Here is a 17,052-nt window from a genome sequence, read left to right as displayed (position 1 = left end):
TAGATCACAGAAATGAAGTAAGCATAACTCACTGCTTAACTGACCACCACTGCACCAACTCTAAACACTGTTTACAAAAGAAACAACACCACAGATGGAGCCATCCTTTGATTAAACACTGAAATATGATATACTTACACTAATAAAACCAATGCTATAATGTTACACTTGCTAACATTGTTATGAGATACACTGCCGTTCAAAAGTTAGGGATTGGTAAGATTTTTTAAAGAATTCTCTTTTACTCACCAAAACTACATTTATTTTATATCAAAAATACAGTAAAAACAGTAATATTATAACAATTAAAAATAAACATTTCTATTTTAACATTTTAATTGTAAATTTTTTTTCCTGTGATTGCAAAGCTGAATTTTTTGCATCGCAAGATCCTTCAGAAATTAATCTAATATGTCGGTTTGGTGCTGATGGAACATTTATGATTGTAGAAAACTATGATTTTATTTTTTCTTTTTTTCTACTATTTTTGCGGAAACTGTGATACTTTTTTTCCAGATTCTTCGATGAACAGAGATTTCAAAAGACTAGCATTTATTTATAACAACATGAATCTTTACGTACTGACCCCAATATTCAGAATGATTGTGTAAATCTGCTTTTTATTTGTTTAATCTAGAGATAAAAACAAAAAGGTTCAACTAACTAAGACTCAGACAGGTCAAAAGTTTGTTTCGAAACATTTGTCGCATCCGGCTCTCCAAAGTATCGTTATATACAAGAATAAAGGTAACTCACTGGAAGCATTTAAAAGCAGATTTTATCTGAAAAAAAAGACAAACAAAAAAACATTTTCAATACACATTTTCATCTATATAACCTTTTCTCAGATCTGCTGTGCAATTATTTGAATGAGCTACCACTTTATTGTGGTATAATCAATTTCAGATTTGTCCATCACTAATCATCTCTTCAAAAAGTATACTAGTCATAAAGGTAGTTTGGGGTGTTATGACCAAAATCTTCTAAAATCTATTTCACAGTAACGATATGTACCTCAATATGTTTATTTCATTTTTGTTGTTAAAATTAAGAAAAAGAAGCAAATTACAAGCACTACAGAGCAAACTGATATGAAATAAACTTTACATTTATTCAGCTGCAGTAGGCTAGATTTATTTAACATGTACCGTAGTGAGAAATATTACAGAAATTGAATAAAGTATATAAATAAAAAACTGCATAGTCTTCACTGTATCAATCAAACATGATTAACATTAATAATGACAGACAGCAACATATAAATAAGGCTGTCGTCCCTTTAAGACCATCTGCACAAATCCAATATACTGAAACACATCTGGTTTTCACCCAAATGAATTTTCAGAAGCTATTACTCTGGTCTTCAGTGTCACAAGATCCTTCAGAAATCATTTAAATGTGCTGATTTGCTGCTCAAATAGCTGTGCTGCTTAACATTTTTGTGGAAACTGTGATTTTGTGCTTGTGCTTTTCTCAAGATTATTTTCTTTTCTGAAGAACATTATAAATGTCTTTACTGACACCTTTGGTCAAAAGCATTCATTTTAAACAATCTTACTGACCCCAAAGCTTTGAACAATAGTGTATGTAAAAGATACACTGATAACTTTTAGGTTTTAACAAAAAATAAAAAGTCCAATTTTAAACAACTGTAAAACTGACAATCAATATTCTCTTTTGTAGTGAAGTCCACAAAATAACGAGAATCATTTTTGTTTTTAATTTGTTTAACTGTAAAAAGGCAATAAGCTATTAGTATTACACTCACATTGTAAAGGATGTCCACCCATCCTTCCATAGTGATGCACTGGAAGACGGTGAGCACAGCAAACAGGATGTTGTCAAAGTTTGTTATGCCGAAGTTTGGACCGGTCCAGTATAGCCTACAAACAGTGTCGCCTTCACACATTCGGGCTGGAAGTTCCGTCCCACATGGAAAGTCAGCAGCCTGTTCCCCTTATAGAACAACATTACTGTCAGCCGTAAACTATCACAGTGATCTTTACAGTGTATGAGTGCTTATAAACACAATAAACTGAAATCCCAAGCTCCATTAGCATGCTAAATCTCACATACCAGTATCGTTTCTGAAGCAGGTGCGGTGAAACTTGCCCATGTAGAAGTCTAGGCCAATGATGGCAAACATGAGGATAGCAAAAAAGAGCAGAAGGCCAATCTGAAGCAGAGGAACCATTGCTTTCATGATGGACTTCAGAACCACCTGGAGACCTAATCACATACAGAGAAGATACAGTATGTACTGCAAGTTATAAATAGTAATAACAGTCATTCAATTAGACAACTAAATGCAAATACTAGTAAGCTGGGCAACAGTTTATCAAAAACAATTTCTAAATGTATCCTCTTAATTGTTTGTTTGTAAAAAAAAATTCTTGTAACTTACTTGGAATTCCAGACACGAGTTTGAGTGGCCGCAAGACTCTTACTGCCCTGAGTGTCCGCAAATCAAAGTCTGGCCCCACTACAGTTAGAATCCTGTTGAGAAAACACACCAATGATACAGTTTATCGGAAATTCAGAGCTTCTGCAATGGGTTTTCTAGTTTTGATACCAAGGACTTTCAAATATGATGATTCCCTTTTTTGCAATATAAAGGCAGCAATACATTTTAACACGTTTTTTTTTAAAGAACTACTTTTACTGTGTGACACTGTTGAGACAATGCTTTGTTTCCACAACAAGTATCAAAGGCAAAGCAAATCATTAAATATCATCTATAAAATATTTTATTTATTAATATTCAAATTTAAAGTTTTCAATTACATTCAACATTATTGTAAATCATTTTGACTATAAATATTATATATTCAAAGCATCTTTATTTGTTACATGTACACTACTCATTAATAATATATATTTTTAAATAAATAAATTAAATAATTTATCCAACAAGGGTGCATTACTGACCAAAAGTGACATAAAAAATGTTACAAAAGATTTATTTTCAAATAAACGGTGCTCTTTGAATTCAAACATATATATACCGTATTTTCCGGACTATAATTCGCACTTTTTTTCATAGTTTGGCTGGTCCTGCGACTTATAGTCAGGTGTGACTTATTTATCAAAATTAATTTTACATGAACCGAGAGAAATTAACCAAAAGAAAACATTACCGTCTACAGCCGCGAGAGGGCGCTCTATACTGCTCAGTGCTCCTGTGGTCTACACTGAAGACATAGAGCGCCCTCTGGCGGCCTTTTGGTGATTTATAGTCCAGTGCGACTTATATATGTTTTTTTCCTCGTCATGACGTATTTTTGGACTGATGCGACTTATACTTAGGTGCGACTTAGTCCAAAAAATACGTATATATAAAATAATATATATAATATATATAAAATCCTTAAAAATAAAATATGTTTCACTGTTTTCAACATCACAATAAGAAATGCTACAATGATTTCTGGAGGATTATGTGAAATGAAGACTGAAGTAATGGCTGCTGAAAAGTCAACTTTGCCAAATCTAATAAATAAATAAGAATAAATCTTAAAATATATTCGAATAGAAAACATTTATTTCAAATTGCAATAATAATGTACAATATTACTGTTTTTTTAACCGTTTTTTTTTTTACTGTAGTGCATTTTTTATGTGTAATAAATATCTTTAAATATCTCTTATAAAAAAATGATAGTTAATATTTACTATAAAGTTTACTAAACATTTGCTATAAACAATTAGTGTGTTCACAGTTTGTGTGTGTTGACTGCTGTGTGTGTGCACTTCGGATGGGTTAAATGCGGAGCACGAATTCTGAGTATGGGTCACCATACTTGGCTGAATGTCACGTCACTTTCACTTTCACTAAAACATTTGCCATAATCAAGAGAACTAGACTTCATCAGATGTCTCACAGTCATGCATGACCAATGTCAGAACAATAATGGACCACTGCTGTATATGTATATTTCACTAAGATATTTTCCCATGTTGACCTGCTGTCCCAGATGGCAGCTCACAGCTGAATTGTGGAAAAAATCTTCCCCAATCTCTTGGGAGCAGCCACACAATCATAGTACTCCTGTCTGATTCTCTCACACACAACGCTTATGACTAGTGAGAACTCGGACCATTCTACTTTCTCAGGCTTTCACATGGTGGACACTATGCATTAATATATTAATAGTGTTCACTTTATCCTCAGTTCTCTTTCATTCTCTTTTATCCCACAGAAGGGTGCTCTGTTGTGGTTTTTACTAAAACACCATACAGAAGAGCCTGGCCTCACTGAGAGGGACAAGCCAGCAAATTATTGCCCAAAGCACAGCTTGGATTCGCAGCTGGTATGGGGACACAGCAACAGTTAACTAAATAGGACTGGATGATGCTGAAGTCAGTGGCTTCAGATTTAAAGAAAGAGAACTCTGCTTAGAGTATATAACCTCATTTGCACTGTTCAAGTTGTTCTACATTTGTTGTCTCCTCAGGGCAAGGAAATATGAAAAGACAATTCAAGTTTATTGGAAAACTTCAATCAAAAATAAAAATTATTTCTTCATCCTCATGTGAGCTCCACTACTGTTCAAAGTTTGGTGTTGGTAATACATTTTTTTATGGTTTATAAATCCCTTATGGTCACCAAAGTGGCGTGTATTTGATTAAAAAAAAATGGTAACATTTTTCAAGTTAAATTTTCAACAGTCAGCCTTCAGTGTCACACGACCTTTTATAAATCATTCTAAAATGCTGTTTTGATGCTCAAGAAATATCTCTTATTAAAATTAAAATGGCTGTGCTTCATATTTTTGCAGAAACTGTGATACCTTTTTCAGGATTCCTTTGTGAATAGAAAGTTTGGAAATTTTATTTGCAACAATATAAATGATTTTTACTGTCCATCAGTGCATCCTAAATAAAAGTATTTATGTCTCCAAGAGAATATAAAATCCTCCTGACACCAAACTTTTGAATGGAATACTTGTCTAAGGAACACATTGCTGATGAAATCTGTTTCTCTATATTTAAACTTGGTAGCATCATAACCCTTATGAAAAGTGCAAAAATTCAATAGCATTTGGCATTTGAATGTATGTAAATGTGAATGACTGAATGAAATGAATGACATTTGAAAGTAATTTTAGTGAATAACAACTTTACTTTTATATATTAAATGTATGTATATTTCAGCTTCTGAAGATTTTGAATATGCTGCACAAACTTCATAGACCACTTTTATGGTGCTTTTTTGTTCTTGTCAAAAATTGACAGTCCCAATATCAGTGGTCACTGTATGCTTTCGTTGTATAAACGAAGCAACTGATAAACTCTCTAGGTAAACTAGAGTGGAGTACGAACTACTAACCAATAAAATGACTAGAGTTTACTCCAACATTCGTGAGACTGAGAGATACATCAGATCATCAAACATCAAAAGATGCATCTCTGCTATTACATCTCCAGTTTTAAGTGTCTTTTTTCATGTTCCTCAGCCATGAAGTCAGATTCAACGCAGCAATGAAAGATGCTGGCTTTTTATATACAGCACAGTATGAATTCTCCTCAGTGTTCTCACTGCAATTTCACTGAGGCCCTAAATGAACCTGAGAGGATGGCTCAACCTGTGACAACACTGAGCCATGAGAATGCTCTAGACATCCACCAGTGAAAATCCAATGCTCAGGCCTTTGTAAAATGATACTCTGCTAAAGCAAAGCTCTGCATGCTTTCCTTCAACAGCTCTGGGAGATTAGAACCTGCTCAACTGCTTGAATAAAAGACTCTGTACTACCAGTGTTTTAAGTGGGCCGGTAAGGTACGCTCATTTGGACATCTGTTTTAATAGAGGTTTTAATCTTTTGCCTGCGCTGCCGCTTTTCAGAACGCCCTTCATTTTTAAAAATCATTATTTAAATGATTGCAACAATTAAATAATTATTTAAATGATTTCAACAATTATTTAAATGATTTCAACAATTATTTAAATGATTTAAACAATTATTTAATGAATAAACAATTCATTTGTGACCCACATCTCGTGTTACTCCTTAAAATATGAGCATACAAAATATTGACTGTATTATCTGCTCCATGTCTCTGTATATTAAGTCACTCTGAGAGAAGAATTGCTTGGCGTTGCACCATTTGTGCAAGAAATCTCTAGAAATATCACTCGGGCCTTGTTGCTGCAATCATGAGCGAGGCCAGATCATTATAAGAGCTGTATCCAAAACACATTAAAGTTTTATACACTGCCATTATAGGCACTGTTCAATCTTCAGAAGATCTGAGAGGCTATTTCACTAATTATAGGCCGAAGGATTTCACCTAGATGGCACTAAGTACTATTTTAAAGTTATCTCCATGGTCAGTGTACAGACAGAGACAAAAAGACAGTGTATAAATGTGTATAATTCTGAACATTTCAAACACAGCGTCATTTCCATCTAATCACAAATGAATGTGTATTAAACATTTAATAGCATCCTGAGATGGAAATGACAGTTTAACATTTTTGCAATAAAATCATGCTTTTTTCACCTTTTTCGGTTTTTTTTTTTTCAAGCTCTGATAAAATGGCTTTTAAGATATAAAATATATGCATAAAAAGCCTTTGAAAATAAGCAAAAATTTAATAATAAAACTTGAAAGCAGGTTTAAAAGAATAATGTAAAGAATTACGTAAATTAAATTCCCCAAAATTGAATAAACACTTAGAACAATTTAGAACATTTAGCTGACTGACTGACTGACAGAAAAATAGACAGATGCATTTTAAATCTACATGATCATCCTGAAATGTTTGCCATTTAAGTGATCAATACACAGCTATCACATACAAAAACATATCTTAAGTTACAAACACCTTAAAGGGTTAGTTCACCCAGATAGCAAATTTATGTAATTAATAACTTACCTTGATGTTGTTTCAAACCCGTGAGACCTCCGTTTATCTTCGGAACACAGTTTAAGATATTTTAGATTTAGTCCGAGAGCTCTCAGTCCCTCCATTGAAGCTGTGTGTACGGTCTACTGTCCATGTCCAGAAAGGTAAGAAAAACATAATCAAAGTAGTCCATGTGACATCAGAGGGTCAGTTAGAATTTTTGAAGCATCGAAAATACATTTTGGTCCAAAAATAGCAAAAACGACGACTTTATTCAGCATTGTCTTCTCTTCTGTTTCTGTTGTGTGAGAGAGTTCAAAACAAAGCAGTCTGGATATCCAGTTTGCGAACGAATCATTCAGTTCACCAAATCGAACTGAATCGTTTTAAACTGTTCGCATCTCTAATACGCATTAATCCACAAATGACATAAGCTGTTAACTTTTTTAACGTGGCTGACACTCCCTCTGAGTTCAAACAAACCAATATCCCGGAGTAATGCATGCAATCAAACAGTACACTGACTGAACTGCTGTGAAGAGAGAACTGAAGATGAACACAGAGCCGAGTCAGATGAGAAGATTCGAGGAGCTGATTATACTGCGCATGCGTGATTCAGCTTGAAGCAGACTGACACACAGAGCGCCTGAACCAAACTGATTCTTTTGGTGATTGATTCTGAACTGATTCTGTGCTAGTGTTATGAGCGCGGATAAACCGAAGGCTTGAATCAAGGGCAATCATCGCAAATGACGCCATTACGTCGAGCGCAAAAGAACCAGTGAACCGTTTTCTTCAATCGGTTTATTGAATCGAACTGTCCGAAAGAACTACTGGTGATCCGAAAACCGATGCAACCGGTTCTTGACTCGTCAACGAGTCAGTCTTTTGTTCGTTATCTGACTCGGCACAGTGTTCATCTTCAGTTCTCTCTTCACAGCAGTTCAGTCAGTGTACTGTTTGAGTGCATGCATCACTCCGGGATATTGGTTTGTTTGAAAGTCATTTGTGGATTAATGCGTATTAGAGATGCGAACAGTTTAAAACGATTCAGTTCGATTTGGTGAACTGAAAGATTCGTTCGCGAACCAGATATCCAGACTGCTTTGTTTTGAACTCTCTCACACAACAGACACGGAAGAGAAGAACAGAATTCTAGAACAGAACACGGAACAGAATTCTAACTGACCATCTGATGTCACATGGACTACTTTGATGATGTTTTTCTTACCTTTCTGGACATGGACAGTAGACCGTACACACAGCTTCAATGGAGGGACTTAGAGCTCTCGGACTAAATCTAAAATATCTTAAACTGTGTTCCAAAGATAAACTGAGGTCTTACGGGTTTGAAACAACATGAGGGTAAGTTATTAATTACATAATTTTGCTATCTGGGTAAACTAACCCTTTAAGTTAGCAACAAGCTGCCATAAAACACACAAACCCTTGCTGGGAGATTACTACTTAAAGAAACTGAAGAGATCAGCTCATGTCCCAGTGCAGGAAGTCTCAACTGTAAAAAAAAAAAAAAAAAAAAACAAGCAATGAAGGCAAGATTCTCCCAACAGCCTTTAAACCAACAGGAGAACTGGAAGATAACTAAGGCCAGCAGCTTGGCTTTTTTTGTCTTCGCTGACTGTGCCAGCATCACTCCAGGCAGCATCTCCAGCTTCTATAATAGGCAAAATGTATACACAAATTAGCTAAGATGAGGGGTCAAAGTCAACCTGTCTTTAGCACAGCTGAGATGCCATGCATTATTCCAGACTGATCTTTGACTGGAAGGTTATTACTCCAGCCAACAGAAGCCGTGATGCAGTTTTTCTTTGTTTGCTTGGGCCAAACAACACAACATCAGAGAAAGCGCTATCATTAGAGGCAGAAGAGCAGAAAGTCTAAAACACCTGAAGAAAGCTCTAGGGTGACATCAAAGACATCCATCTGAACCTGGATGCAGTCGAATTTATGAGTGGCACAACTGCAATTTTTGAGAGCAGTACAGAGCAAACACATATATCATTGAGCTGTTGTGCAAAGTCCGTTGCTGGGATGTTTCATTGCTTTCTCACACAAATAATGAAATAATTTAAGGGAGACGGGGCACAGAAAAACAATAGAAACCCTTATGAAGATGGAAATTTACCATAAAATTATTGAAATAATAGAAGACTTTACATTTGTTCACTACAGTCGCTGAACTGAGCACCATTTGTTCATGCCACTGAATGTCTCTCTGTTCTACAATGTGAAATCTCTCTGGTATCCTCTCATTTTCAGTGGTCAGTGATGCATACAGACCTCTCAATATCACAAGAATAATAAAAACATATGGCACATCTGTAAATGGATTCCATAACCCCTCGTTAATGACCCTGCAGAACCCGCTGTGAACACGAGCTATCAATTCCCTTGAAGCAGATTAGATTAGATATCATTATGTGCTGCTGACTGAATCTATAGAGGAATTCTTTTGCATCCTTAAAGGGACAGTTCACACAAAAATGAAAATTCTGTCATTTACAAAAAGACATACAGTACAGACCAAAAGTTTGGACACACCTTCTCATTCAAAGAGTTTTCTTTATTTTCATGACTATGAAAATTGTAGAGTCACACTGAAGGCATCAAGGGCTATTTGACCAAGAAGGAGAGTGATGGGGTGCTGCGCCAGATGACCTGGCCTCCACAGTCACCGGACCTGAACCCAATCGAGATGGTTTAGGGGTGAGCTGGACCGCAGACAGAAGGCAAAAGGGCCAACAAGTGCTAAGCATCTCTGGGAACTCCTTCAAGACTGTTGGAAGACCATTTCAGGTGACTACCTCTTGAAGCTCATCAAGAGAATGCCAAGAGTGTGCAAAGCAGTAATCAAAGCAAAAGGTGGCTACTTTGAAGAACCTAGAATATGACATTTTCAGTTGTTTCACACTTTTTTGTTATGTATATAATTCCACATGTGTTAATTCATAGTTTTGATGCCTTCAGTGTGAATCTACAATTTTCATAGTCATGAAAATAAAAAAAACTCTTTGAAAGAGAATGTGTGTCCAAACTTTTGGTCTGTACTGTACAATAAACAATTTCAAGCTTGCATTTAAAGGGTAACTAAACACCTGGTCAGAGCCTGACTCCACCCACTGACAATATTTGAAAAATGCTGAAAAGTGGGCAGATCACAGCGGAGATAGAGGGGACGAACCGAGGGCGGTGCTGAGTGAGTGCGGCGTGATCCTGAGACTCGCAGTGATGGATTGATTGACAGCTGCTTTCAGAGACGCTAAAATGGAGAGTGACTGTAATGACGCAAGTAGCTTTGCAACAGAGCGATCATTTGATGTAGAGTGCTTTTCAGCGCGAGCTGTGTGGAGAAGCCCATTTCCACCTCCATTGCGTTGGAGAAGCAACCCCGTGTAAAATGCAGTCTGTACACTCCAGCTCTAGGCGGGAACTCACGGTCTTCTAGGCCAAATGCATGCAACCACTGGCACCTAATTTTAAAGTCTGCTGGAAAACTATGCAGTCCAGCAGTAATGTCACAACCAGCAACACACCTCCGTACCATCCTGACCACTGTACTAAATACAGATAAATCTACGCTAACTTGAAGATATAAATAACTTTATAATTGATATGCTAAATAGATGCTATAATAGTCTATCCTGATCGTTTTCAATACTCGCAATTCCAACTCCTGACTCACTACAGTGATTTTGACGGAACAAGATGGTTTTATACTGACGAGGGCGTGGTAGCTCGTACCAAGGGGCGTGGTGGGCTGGAAACTGCTTACGTCACCTGCCACCGCTTACGTCACTTGCCACCGCAACATCCAATAGGAAAAATCAACTACAGTAGCCACCGTTCAACCTGAAGAGGGCAACACTCAGACGTTTTTACACCATTTATTGTAGAATTAAAACACTTTATACTCAAATGGCAAAAAAGTTACTCGAATCAATGAACAGCACTAATAAAGCCCCATTCTTACAGATCATTAAGTAAAAAAAGTTGGTTTAGGGTTTAGTTACTCTTTAAAGATCTTCAAAAACCATCAAAATAGCTCTGTGTAAAGGAGTGATCAAAATCATACATCTCCGCTATATGTTTAAAATGTAGGGAAATAATTCACTATAAAATTTTATGATATTATGATATATTGATTAATAATATTAAATAGCAATATAACAATAAAATGACAATGAATTACATTTAAATGAAATAATGAGCAAGTTTAAATACACCCTCGTTTTATATTTAATATAAGAATAGTTATCATGGTTCTGCCTTCATGTCCTGGTTTTTCTCTAGTCTTGTGGCAGGATCATGACAGGCCCGTGTTTTGTGTACAAGCACATGGCCTTGTCTTTGGGCCATGTGCTTGTGTTGTCTCGTTTCCTTGCCCCGCCCCCCTTGTTACCCTAGTTTTGTCATCATTGTTTCACCTGTTCCACCTGTTGTGTTCATTAGTAGCCTCCCTTTATTACCTCGTGTGTTTCTCTGTCCCTTTGTCGGTTCATTGCCAAATGTTGTCTAACATTGTCATATATTGTCAAGTCTTGCTAAATGTTGTGAAGCTTTGTCCCTGTCTATCTTTAATGATACCTTGCTGTGAGTATTTTGTCTAGAGTTCTGTTCTACGTATAATGTTAATTGTTAGTTTAGTCTTCGTCAAGTCTTAGTCAAGTCCTAGTCAAGGCTTTTGCCTTTTTGTCTTGTTTTGCCCCCTCGTGGGTTTTGTTTTCTGTTTTTGTCTCCAATAAATCCTTGTGAGAGCATTCTGTCTGCTTTTGGGTTCATCCACCTCCACCCTCATGACAATAGTATTCCATTAGACTTGGTTTTTTTTTTTTTTTAGTTTTGCACTTGTTTATTGAATTACCAATTAACCAACATTAAGTATTTCTGTGCAATGTTACATTAATTCACCCTGTGCTCCTGATAAAAATAAAACTACTAATAATCATTTGAGAGACAGCAGAGGAGAAAATTCTATCATATTGCTATAAAGCCATAAAGACAAGTTTTATGGCCATTCTAGGCTATTGATTTAATAACAGTTGTAAATGTTTATAGAAAGAAAACAAATAATAAGGCTAAGATAGGATTAATACACTATATAATAAGACAAATTCACTTCATAAAATGTATTGGTGGCACAGAGCTAAATGATCATTCTCAGTTCAGGCATATACACAGAAATGCTAGCTGTGTATTTAGCATTTTAACAGTTGGCAAAACAGTTCATTAAACATGCATTTGGGCTGTATTATAATGGGCTGGCATGGGGACACTTACTCCATAATTGTAGAGCATGGCTCATAAGCTGAGCAGATTTGAATACAAATTACACAGCTGCAGCATCCTGGTTCTTTTCTTTTCCTCACCCAATCTCTGAGACATGAATGAATGTGCATGACAGACACAGGTAAACCATGTTGCATCACAAACAGAAACTTATCATGGGGCTAACATGCACTTTCTAGGTTTGTGAAAGTGGCGTCATTGTTTGGAACAAAACAATGTCCTTATTTCCTGTAGTTATTACTTGATAATTGAACACAATGTCTAGTAGCTGCTTTAAACATCACTAGAAGCCATCTTCTTAACTGGCCACACTCTAGAATAAATAAGTGTTGTTTCAGAAGCTGAATTGATACATCGGGGCAGAAGGTCAAGGGCTTTTCTAACCTCTGAGCAAGAAGAAAACACACTGGAGACAACCAGTCTCATCACCATAGAGACAAAGGTCTCCACCGCTCATATTAGAACACTATGATGGATAGAGCATGAGAAAGGGAGAGGAACGAAAGAGAAAAAGAAATGACTTTTGGGAGCTGGGGACAAAAGAAACTAAAAGGCAAGAAAATGTGGAGCATGAGGGAGCTTTCATTGCCATTCTCTCAACAAAAGTACATACCTCAAACTCAGAGGACAGGCATTCAAGTCTCATTTAAGACAGCACTATATCAAGACACTCCTGACCCTGACATCCTCATGCATATCATACAAAGCTGAAGCCCTTTAAAGCAATCCATTTGACAATTCATGATTCCTCTTTGCCACAAGAGGAGATAATATGCTGGATTCATTTTACATAAACTTCCGTGACTTACACAAAGCCATCCCCCGCCCCTACCTGGGACTATCAGACCCCCTCTGTGTGCAGCTCTTCCCAGCATACAGGCCACTGCTAAAACGCTCCAGGCCAGTTAGCAGGACCATCAAAGTCTAGACAGAAGGAGCCACTTCAGCCCTACAAGACTGCTTTGAGAGCACGGACTGGAACATGTTCAGGGAAGCTGCCACCTATGACCAGCACAACTGTTTGGAAGAATAGATACATAGAGAAGTGCATTGAGGATGTCACTGTTAAAGAAAACATAAAAACCCATAATTATGCGTGCCAACCAGAAGCCGTGGCTAACAGCTGAGGTCCATGCCCTGTTTAGACAGAGGGATGCTGCCTTCAAATCTGGGGGAGGAAGGGCCTCTCAGGTCAGCAAGTGCTCAGCTTTCCAAAGCCATCAGGAAAGCAAAATGCAAGTATCCACTGAAAATTAACAACCACTTCTGTGATACTAAGGACGCCAGACACATGTGGCAGGGCATCCAGGCCCTAACAGATTATGATTATGCCAACAACAGTGACGACCCACCTCCCTGACTTGTTGAATGACTTCTATGCACGGTTTAAATCTCTGAAATGACACACAGGCACTTAAATCCATGCCCACTACTGAGAAGCAGGTGCTCTGTCTGGCTTCAGCTGACGTAAGGAAGACACCATCTAGAGTGAATCCACGGAAAGCTGCAGGCCCAGAAAACATTCCAGGGAGAGTGCTCAGGGACTGTGCTGACCAGCAGGCAGATGTCTTCACTGACATCTTCAACATCTCCCTGAGCCAGGATGTGATCCCTGCATGCTTCAAAAAGACCACTATCATCCCGGTGTCAAAGAAGTGAATGGTGACATGTCTAAATGATTATCACCATGTAGCACTGACTCCCATCACAATTAAGTGCTTTAAACGTCTGGTCAAAAAAAACACATCCACTTCACTTAGCCCTCTTCACTAGAGCCTCTACGATTTGCAAATCGCCCCAACCGCTCTACAGATGATGCCATCTCCTACACACTGCATTTTGTCTTATCACATCTGGACACAAAAGACTCTAGACTTCCTGACAGAGAGACCAGAGTCAGTGTGTTTGGGTGGCAGAACATCAGGCACCATCACATTAAGCACAGGTGTCCCTCAAGGCTGTGTTCTCAGTCCACTGTTGTTCACGCTGCTCACCCACAACTGCACAGCCAAGTCAGAATCCAACCTTGTTGTCAAGTTTGCTGATGACAGGACAGTTGTGGGCCACATCAGCAATGATAATGAAACACCATACAGAGAGGAGGTGAAACAACTGATGAGCTGGTGCCACAGCAACAATCTGTCTCTCAATGTGGACAAGACGAAAGAGATCATTGTGGATTTCCGGAGAAGTTCAACTGATCATCTTGCCCTGCTCATCAGTGGCTCTGCTGTAGAGAGAGTCAGGAGCACCAAGTTTCTTGGTGTGCACATTTCTGAAGACAAAGGCACAACAATGTCTTCACTTCCTGTGGAAGCTGAAGAGAGCCAGCCTCCCGCCACCCATCCTCACCATCTTCTACAGAGGAACTGTGGAGAGCGTCCTGGCCAGCTGCATCCCTGTATGGTTCAGAAACTGCAAAATAGCAGAACGCAAAACCCTCCATTGCATAGTAAGGACAGCTGAGAGGATCATAGGGGTCTCCCTCCCACCATCTGTTTGTCCCTCTGCCATTCACAGAAGAATACACAGCATCAGGACCCGCACGGCATGGTTCTCCAACAGCTTTTTCCCCAAGGCTGTCAGAATCCTGAATGAGCTGATACCACCCAGCATCCTTCTCCCATCATAAATTGCCTTCCTACCCCATGTCTACAGGAAAGAAAAAAAGAAAACACTCCAATGGACATTCGCATACATCTGCAGTCTGCACTTTCACTTAGCTGTGCACTATAGACACTCTTGCACAACTGCACAATGGTCAGTTTACATACATCCACACTCAGTCCACCCAATGTGCACTAAAGACAATCTGTGCAAATGCACATATTCTAATATAATATCTGCTCTGAGCCACCTAAATTGTGCACAAGCACTTTATCCCTTAAACTCTAACATTTCTTACATTCCTACAATTTCACATTTCTACCTCATTTAACACTTCTGCCTTGTTATATTTATTGTGCTTGTCATGTTTTTTGCCCGTTATATTTAATGTGCTCTGAAATTGCTATTTGAATCTGAATATCGGAAATAGTAAGAATATTTAAGTCAATGTGCAAAATTTTTGTCTGAAATTTAAAACCTTTTCATTGTCATGAATTATAGAATGAATGACAGATAGAACGACAAACAGACAGACAGAACGACAGACAGAACGACAGACAGAACGACAGACAGACCGACAGACAGAACGACAGACAGACCGACAGACAGAACGACAGACAGAACTACAGAACGACAGACCGAACGACAGAACGACAGAACGACAGACAGACAGACAGACCGACAGACAGACCGACAGACAGACCGACAGACAGACAGACAGACAGACAGACAGACAGATAGACAGATAGATAGATAGATAGATAGATAGATAGATAGATAGATAGATAGATAGATAGATAGATAGATATAGATCTCCATGCCACGCAATGTCAGCCATGAAGGACAACATCTAGAGTACCAGTAAATAAAATAAGAAGAACTTATGAGAGCAAATAGGACACCGGACCTCAGTGGCCATGCACTTCAAATAGAAGAATCAATTAAAGAGCTCAGTGTTCTTGTAGCTTAGTAGGCCATATGAATATTAGATATGGTGAATGCAAAAATAATTCAGAAAAACTCTGTGAACAGTGTCCATAAAGTTTCCGTATATTCACAAAAGAAAATACAGACCAAAGCTTGGAGTCAGAAACTCATTTAACTTAAGAGGCTATGGTCAGATTATTCTGAAAAGTACAAAATAGAAGGCCTTAAAATAAAAAAATCTAAAATCTAAAAAGCGACTAATAGGCAATAATTTGTGAGCTCTGTGTAATGTGAGTGCATTCAAGCTCTTTGGACAATAACCACAGATCAATGCTTTATGTGGAGATAATGTGAGGAGTGCCAGACACAACACATCATGTGTCTCTTGTTATGGATAACAGCTTTTCTGTTTGAGCACTACTTAGCTCAACACAGCTATAATCATGACTTCAGGCCATTTTATCATTAGGGAGATCTGATTGAGCATTTACCACTCATTCATATTCACTGGATGATCTATGGAGAAGCCATATAATTTGACCTCTTTGGAGGTTTATGATCATTCATTTTTTTAAATAAATGCAGGTCCCTTCATCAGTGGACCAAAGTTTACACGATTATTCTGAGAAGGACAACAGAAAAAAACTTTCAACATGAGAATAAAAATACACTTTAAATCAGGGCTCTGAACCGGTTCAAGGAACGAAAACAATTTAATATTTGAAATTTGCTGTCAATGAATCACGAATTCCAGTAGTATGGCATATGCAAATGTGATGCTGAAGCCAGCGAGTGAAATGTCCTCTCAGCTGTGTACTCATCATAGGTCAGTCTCAATGGCAATGCACCGCCCTTAGAGTTTATCTGAGGATATGTGAGATGAATTCAACAGATCACACATCTGCAGTACTTCTGTGAATGGAGAAAACTGAAAAACGAACCCATATAGGCTTACATAAAAAGGAATATAGGCATATACAATAAATATTTTTCACTTAAATCAAATTGACAGATTAACGAAATGAAAGAAAAAGTGTGCTAAATTACGGTTCATTTTGACACGTTCCAAAGTTTCGGAAAGGAAAACGAAACTGCAGAGAGAAGTTTTCTTTATTTTTCAAAAGCTTTACAGTTTTAATTATTTTGCAAAAGCTGACAGCTTTGAATAATGTCTTGCTTCTATATAATCAACCAGCTTTGGTATGACCATAGCGCTGACACAACATCATTTAAAGAAACAAATAAAAAGTTAGATTGCTCCGTTGTACAACATGTTGCGTTCAGAGTGACCGCGCCTCACTGTGCTGATAAAGCCGATTTGAAGGGATGATGTTTTATGTAGATAAAAGTACAAACACTAT

The 17,052-nt window shown here is 37.7% G+C and overlaps 1 protein-coding gene across 1 annotated transcript in view; it reads right to left on the bottom strand.

The window, feature by feature from the left end:
• The window catches only part of LOC132139723 (probable voltage-dependent N-type calcium channel subunit alpha-1B), a 105,458-nt gene that overhangs the window by 72,619 nt on the left and 15,787 nt on the right, over window positions 1-17,052 (bottom strand). Inside the window, exons 4-6 of the mRNA XM_059548301.1 lie at window positions 2,405-2,496; window positions 2,077-2,229; window positions 1,769-1,956 (exon numbers count right to left, since the gene is read on the bottom strand). Coding sequence (XP_059404284.1) covers window positions 1,769-1,956; window positions 2,077-2,229; window positions 2,405-2,496 — 433 coding nt within the window. The remainder of the gene's footprint in view (window positions 1-1,768; window positions 1,957-2,076; window positions 2,230-2,404; window positions 2,497-17,052) is intronic.

This window comes from Carassius carassius, chromosome 4 (genome assembly GCF_963082965.1).
Source record: "Carassius carassius chromosome 4, fCarCar2.1, whole genome shotgun sequence".
Classification (NCBI taxonomy): domain Eukaryota; kingdom Metazoa; phylum Chordata; class Actinopteri; order Cypriniformes; family Cyprinidae; genus Carassius; species Carassius carassius.
This window is presented reverse-complemented; position numbering and strand designations above follow the sequence as displayed.